This window comes from Lampris incognitus, chromosome 19, assembly GCF_029633865.1.
Source record: "Lampris incognitus isolate fLamInc1 chromosome 19, fLamInc1.hap2, whole genome shotgun sequence".
NCBI classification, from domain to species: domain Eukaryota; kingdom Metazoa; phylum Chordata; class Actinopteri; order Lampriformes; family Lampridae; genus Lampris; species Lampris incognitus.
In genome coordinates, this window is record NC_079229.1 from 22,410,650 (window position 1) to 22,418,429 (window position 7,780).

The 7,780-nt window shown below is 48.5% G+C and overlaps 1 protein-coding gene across 1 annotated transcript in view; it reads left to right on the forward strand.

The window, feature by feature from the left end:
- The first annotated feature begins 3,729 nt into the window (after positions 1–3,729).
- Positions 3,730–7,780, forward strand: part of cnksr2a (connector enhancer of kinase suppressor of Ras 2a) — a 58,609-nt gene continuing 54,558 nt past the window's right edge. The window contains exon 1 of the mRNA XM_056299479.1: positions 3,730–3,793. Coding sequence (XP_056155454.1) covers positions 3,730–3,793 — 64 coding nt within the window. The remainder of the gene's footprint in view (positions 3,794–7,780) is intronic.

Consider the following 7,780-nt stretch of genomic DNA (forward strand, 5'->3'; position numbering starts at 1 on the left):
AGGGGGAATTGGGGGGAATAGCGTGATCCTCCCACGTGCTACGTCTCCCTGGCGAAACTCCTCACTGTCAGGTGAAAAGAAGAGGCTGGCGATTCCACATGTATGGGAGGAAGCATGTGGTAGTCTGTAGCCCTCCCCAGATCCGCAGAGGGGGTGGAGCAACGACCGGGACGGCTTGGAAGAGTGGGGTAATTGGCCAAGTACAATTGGGGAGAAAAAAGGGGGGGATCTAACCCCCCCCCCAAAAAAAAACAAAAAGCATTGAAACACTAACATGGACTGTTCTGCATTGCAGTGTTGCAGCTTACTCATCCACATCAGCTGCAGTACAGACTACAGAGTTCGTGACCCTGGAGCTGGTGGGCATCCAATGGTTTGCTCAGCGACATTTAACTCAGGTAAATGTTTGGCAACACAGGAACTGGCCCTTGGCTTTCTGCTTCAAGGATGCCCCTCTAAGCTCCATGCAAAGCTATCATCCTGGTATAAGGTTTGTTACCACATTTACATGTAAATGAACTTCATGTGTATCATCAAACAGAGTGGAAAAGTACAACTGTAGTACACACACACACACACACACACACACACACATGCACACACATATATATGCACATAGACCATAGAGATGCGCGCGCGTGTGTGTGTGTTTCCCCTTGTTTATGTGTGGGAAAGAGCTGTTAAAGTAAATTATCTCCGCCAGGCGGCAGCCTGGGGGGGGAGTATACGTTGTATATATACACTCACCGGCCACTTTATTAGGCACACCTGTCCAACTGCTCGTTAACGCAAATTTCTAATCAGCCAATCACATGGCAGCAACTCAATCCATTTAGGCATGTAGACATGGTCAAGACGATCTGCTGCAGTTCAAACCGAGCATCAGAATGGGGAAGGAAGGTGATTTAAGTGACTTTGAACGTGGCATGGTTGGTGCCAGACGGGCTGGTCTGAGTATTTCAGAAACTGCTGATCTACTGGGATTTTCACGCACAACCATCTCTAGGGTTTACAGAGAATGGTCCGAAAAAGAGAAAATATCCAGTGAGCGGCAGTTCTGTGGGCGAAAATGCCTTGTTGATGCCAGAGGTCAGAGGAGAATGGCCAAACTGGTTCGAGCTGATAGAAAGGCAACAGTAACTCAAATAACCACTCATTACAACCGAGGTATGCAGAAGAGCATCTCTGAACGCACAACACGTCGAACCTTGAGGCAGATGGGCTACAGCAGCAGAAGACCACACCGGGTGCCACTCGTGTCAGCTAAGAACAGGAAACTGAGGCTACAATTCGCACAGGCTCACCAAAATTGGACAATAGAAGATTGGAAAAACGTTGCCTGGTCTGATGAGTCTCGATTTCTGCTGCGACATTTGGATGGTAGGGTCAGAATTTGGCGTCAACAACATGAAAGCATGGATCCATCCTGCCTTGTATCAACGGTTCAGGCTGCTGGTGGTGGTGTAATTGTGTGGGGGATATTTTCTTAGCACACTTTGGGCCCCTTAGTACCAATTGAGCATCGTGTCAACGCCACAGCCTACCTGGGTATTGTTGCTGACCATGTCCATCCCTTTATGACCACAGTGTTCCCATCTTCTGATGGCTACTTCCAGCAGGATAACGCACCGTGTCATAAAGCTCGAATCATCTCAGACTGGTTTCTTGAACATGACAATGAGTTCACTGTACTCAAATGGCCTCCACAGTCACCAGATCTCAATCCAATAGAGCACCTTTGGGATGTGGTGGACCGGGAGATTCGCATCATGGATGTGCAGCCGACAAATCTGCAGCAACTGCGTGATGCTATCAAGTCAATATGGACCAAACTCTCTGAGGAATGTTTCCAGTACCTTGTTGAATCTATGCCACGAAGGATTAAGGCAGTTCTGAAGGCAAAAGGGGGTCCAACCCGGTACTAGCAAGGTGTACCTAATAAAGTGGCCAGTGTGTGTGTGTGTGTGTGTGTGTGTGTGTGTGTGTGTGTGTGTGTGTGTGTCCGCGGCTAATCTCTTAACCTACCGGCCCTATCAGCTCCGAGTGTATGATGAAGAACCGCTCATGGTTGCGGTGATTCAAAAGCTTCGAAAAACGTTTGTTCTCGCTATCGCCGCTCCCTCTCTCCGTTCGCTCACTGTAGCACGCTCCATCAACGCTGCTTTCCAATGGGCATGCGCGACCGGTTCAGTCAGGTTGGGCAGCGACAGCGACAGTGTAACAACCAAAAAAAATTATTCGGGTATCAGTCTTGAAAGTAAAGAAGTCGATCGATTGTATTTCGCAAGTCAGCGAATCATCCACTACTGATCTCAGCACAGGAGAACTGAAGGATCATTGCGTGTTAGGGTCAGACCAAATTTGTCCCTTAACGAACCTTTTCTTTTTGGAACGTGTAAATTCAAATTAGACTTGGTCGAATCCGCGCGAGGGTCCGCTGCAAGGCCGCGCATCCACCGAGTGACAGGCAAAACGTTTTTATTAGGTAGGTTTATTTAGCTTGAGTGCTGCGTATTGACAACTTCTTTTCCATCGCTCCCGACTTGATCGACTTGATTCGACTAGCGCAAACGTCTTACAATGGCAGGAAAAACACTGGATTTTCTGTCCGTGTGCGTGTGTAGTTCCCTTCTCCCGGTAGGCGAAAAAGGGGTTTGTCGCCAAGATGGACCACTGGGGAAGGGGAGACATGTACACCTGGTGGCGATCTGCATTCCACTGAGTGCACTTGTTAAATCCTCCATGGCCATGAGATGAAGGCAACAGCTACAAACAGACAAAAAGATACATCTGTGCATTTTGTTGAAATAACCTCATGATAGGGACATTTTTGTAAACTTGGAAGAATTATGCGTGCCGGCTAACATTGTATAACAATACTGAGTACATGCGTGTGTGTGTGCACACTTAAACACAGACACGCATGCACACACACACACACACACACACACACACACACACACACACACACACACACACACACACACACTTACCGTACAGTACATGGGCATGAGTGGAAACACGCGTACTCGCGGCCTGATTAAGCGTCCTATGGGAATGTTTTTCCTCACATTTCTTGCTCGTATCTGCGGAGGCTCATTATTCACGAGGGAAATACGCTGCCGCGCAGAGCCACCCACGGGACGCGTGCTCGATTTAATCATATCTGCTGCTCTTTTGAGAGGGGGGGGGAGAGGGGGAGAGAGATGACAGCCGTGATGCTACCGGGTGTTGAATCATACCCCCGGTGTCTCCTCCATTCTCTCGCTTGACTCTCGGTAACAGAGCTGCTCCTCACGGGAGCGCAGGAGCGGCGCGCAGTTAAAGGGAAAGGGAGGCGAGCGAAGGCGGAGAGAGAGAGAGAGAGAGAGAGAGAGAGAGAGAGAGAGAGAGAGAGAGAGAGAGAGAGAGAGAGAGACGGAGGCTCCACACGGGCGACACATGTCAGACGGGATCTGGTGGAGGAATGCACTGGAATCATCCTCACACACATCCGGACCGTCCCGACGCGCGATGCTGCGCTGCGCTCTGACAGCCCAGCGCTAACAGGGGGACGAGAGGAGAGAGAGAGAGAGAGAGAGAGAGAGAGAGAGAGAGAGAGGGGCCGGATAAATTCAAGTCACGGGCGGCACGGGGGTGGGTGGTGGTGGTGGTGGTGGTGGTAGGGGTGATTTTCAGGTTTATATGTTTTCTACTTTACACCAAAGAGTCAGCAGCAAAGTTTCCTCGATGGCGCTGGTGATGGAGCCGGTGAGCAAGTGGAGCACGAGTCAGGTGGTGGACTGGATGAAAGGTAGGCTGCACAGCTTAAAACACACGCACGCACGCGCACGCGGTCAGTGTCCGACTTGAAATAAAAACACGAAATACGTGCGGGGGTGGAATCACGATGCAACGTTGCGTGGGCGGTGTGTGTATGGATGGGGATGTGTGTGTGTGTGTGTGTGCGCGCGCGCGTAGGTCATTAATTACCAGTCGTGGCACCTTTGCTGTATAGCCCACCTTGTGATGATGTAATGTGTGAGAGTCGGGAGGCAAAACACCACCCAAACAGATCGGCATTCAAATTGGGAATCGTCGACGTGGGGAGTTGGGATGAAATAAAGGCTAGCCAATTGGCACGCGCTCTTCAAATGAACTAGAAATATACAGCAGGCACGTATTCCAATGAACCCGTTACAAAGTGTATCTGCTGATGTATCTGATGTGTGCCTGTCAGGGTTCATTAAACATCATTATGTGAGAGTCGCACTGGGAATGCAGGCAGCACATGTCAGGACAAAAGAAAATACCTTAAATCCAATCGTCTTTTAAGCCGAAATATACCATCTTAGACTTCTAACCTTTTGAAAATAACCTGTTAATTCTACGCTGCAAATTAGCTTTTCAGCAAAGCTGACCTTTGCAAATGACAGACAGCGCATATCCGAACACAAGGCAACACAGTTCGAGTTGTTAAGACTGATTTACAGCCAGTCGCCAGCGAACAGCCAACAGGTCAATTAATTAACACTCTTACCGGAGACTAAACCTTGTGAGATTTGCACAGATGAGAACTTTTAGGGGTTGTCTCTCCACAGAAATGTGTTTCCTAGGCCACTTTACTCTGCTGTAGTAGTCAGTCATTGTGAATGAATGGAGAAAATGAATGGGGGGGGGCGTTTTACTGTTGTTAACTTCCTGTCAACGCTTCAAAGAGGACAAACAGTAAGTAATTCTCGGAGAACCTGAGTGAAGCCATGCGTTGACACCGAATGATGAATCTCCCCACGATACTGTAACAGATAGTACATCAGGAAGCCCAGCCAGCCAGCCTGGCCATTCGTCCTTTCCTCATCACGCATATGGCATCATTACACACTTCTTTGAGGGCATTTGCGGTAATTATCAGTCATAACTGTGTGTATTTTTGATGAGAATTAATGATCAGACCTGTTTAACGCCCACAGCTTGCGAAAGGTATTCGTGTCTTGGTCACATAAACAGAGAAGTATGTATTCATACGATGAGCCTTACCCCCTCCTTACTTTCTCATTTCTTCATGATAGCTGGAGTACTGGTCAGCCAGGCCTTTATGACATGTGTGTCTGCACGTGTGTGTGTGTGTGTGTGTGTGTGTGTGTGTGTGTATATATGTGTGTGTGTGTGTTTGCGTAGTACGTCTTAGTGTGTGTGTGAGTGTGTCTGCGTAGTACGTCTCAGTGTGTGAGTGTGTGTGTGTGTGAGTGTCTGCGTAGTACGTCTGTGTGTGTGTGTGTGTGTGTGTGTGTGTGTGTGTGTGTGTGTGCATCTGCGTAGTACGTCTCAGTGTGTTTGTGCGTGTGTGAGTGTGACTGCGTAGTACGTCTTAGTGTGTGGGGGTGTGTGTGTGCGTGCATGTGTGTGTATGTGTCTGTGTAGTACGTCTCAGTGTGTGTGCGTGTGTGAGTCTGTCTGCGTAGTATGTCTTAGTGTGTGGGTGTGTGTGTGTGTGCGTGTGTAGTACGTCTCAGTGTGTGTGCAGTGGGCGAGTGGGCGGACGGTGAGCTGTGCATCTCAGACCGTCTGTGCAGAACAGCTGACAGACACACACACACCCGCTCTGAACAGAAGGCTTTTTAAACACACATACAGACACACACATATGCACTCATACACACATGCACACACTTAAAAACATACACACACACACAACACACGTGGCATGCCTTTCTTTGGTATTTGGTTCATGCTGGGTCTCTCGGGCGTGTCTGTAGCGAAAGAGAGAAATATGATATGTGTATGTGTGTGTGTGTGTGTGTGTGTGTGTGTGTGTGTGTGTGTGTGTGTGTGTGTGTGTGTGTGTGTGTGTGTACAGTATAATGCACAGAAAACACATGCCAAAGCTATCTGGGGCCAAAAGATCTGTGGTTTGTTGGCCTAGCAACACCCTAGCATTAGCATGGTCCAGACTCATAATATTGATGGCAAAAAAGAAAAAAAAAACCTTAATATTTCCAATCTTTTCTTTCTCTCACTCTGAAGTAAAATTTAAAGGGTTTTAAAGAGTGAGTAAACACAAATTTTTGGTCTGTCTCAGCCAACTGGCATTTATGAAAAGGATAGAAAGGGGGTGTAGATGTAGATGACAGCAATGGTGGCGTCCATGTATCGTCTTCTTCTTCTCTCCTCCTTGGGTACACTCCCCACCACTTCATCCAACTCACTCCAGAATTCTTCTTTCTCGTCCATCTCACCCCCAACTTGCGGGTCATATGCGCTGACAGTATTCATCATCACACCTTCGATTTCCAGCTTCATACTCATCACTATGTCCGACACTCTCTACACCTCCAACACATTCCTGACATACTCTTCCTTCAGAATCACCCCTACCCCATCTCTCCTCCCGTCCGCACAGTGATAGAAGAGTTTGAACCCTCCTTCCATGCTCCTGGCCTTACTTCCCTTCTGCCTGGTCTCTTGCACACACAGTATACCTGCCTTTCTCCTCTCTGTCATATCAGCCAGCTCTCTCCCTTTACCAGTCATAGTGCCAACATTCAAAGTTCTGACTCTCACCTCCACACTCCTACCCTTCCTCCTCTCCCCGCTGCCTCTGGACATGCCTTCCCCCTCTCCTTCTTCTTCGCCCAACAGTTTCCACCGGCATCCTGCTGGCCAGCAGTCCCGGCGACAGTCGTTGGTAACCCGGGCCTCGACTGATCCGGTATGGAAATCTGATTTATGATCCACATATTTGATTTGGCAAAGGTTTTACGCCGGATGCCCCTCCTGACGCAACCCTCCCCATTTATCCGGTCTTGGTACTGGCACTAAGAATGCACTGGCTTGTGGATCCTCAGTGGCTGGGTTGGTGTTGTCCATGTATAAAGGATATAAAGGGGTAGAGGACAGTGATGGAGGTGTGGGTGTCGTAGCTTCTCACATGTCTACCCAGTGAGTTTAGGCGGCTAACGCCGGCGTGTCATCAGAACCAGAATACTTTATTCACCCCCGAGGGGAAATTGGGTCATCGTTCTACTCGCCTCATATTTTGCATCACCTATGTCACATGGGTCTGGCCCCATATGATGTAGGCAATTCAAAGGGCGCTGATTATAGTGTGTGTTTTCCTCCGGACGTGAGAAAAAAACGTCCCCTCCAAGCATCCATGTGATGTGTCTCGTTTTATTTTGTTGTTAAATTCATCAACAGGAAAATTGGTTTTAACCTGGGGGGGGGGGCGATGACAGTGCAGCCCAAGAAATGCAGTTAAAGGTGTATGATGTCTTTAATGGCGGATGTGACACCTGGCGGCTACTCGTCTCTCCTTGTCAGATGTTTGGCAAAACTGCCGGATGCAACTCGGACACATCAAGTGGAGCTCGATAGGAAAACACAAGTTCACTGAAGAAATTATGCAAACCCTCCGCCACACATTATTGGACACAGAGCTACCTTGGGGGACAGATAGTTGATGAAACGGAGGCAAAATATATTTTACATTTTATCCCGTCTATCCCAAGGGACATCCGGTGTTTTTCACACCATCACCCCCACATCAGATCTTCCCTGGTCTTTGAGACGGTAAAAATGGAAACCTAATAGCTCGTGTCCAATAAACCGGTAGTTCTAAATGTGGTCCTCAGGCACCACCAGTGATGCGGGTTTATTACGTTCACCTGCTGTCCCAGTTATTCCAGCGTCCATCCAGGGAGGTTTTCGACCCAGAACAACAGGTGAATGTAGGGAACAGAGCAGAGAACCAACAGCCAACTCTTGCGATTGAGTGGTAAAGAAGGACCTGATGGAGAACCAC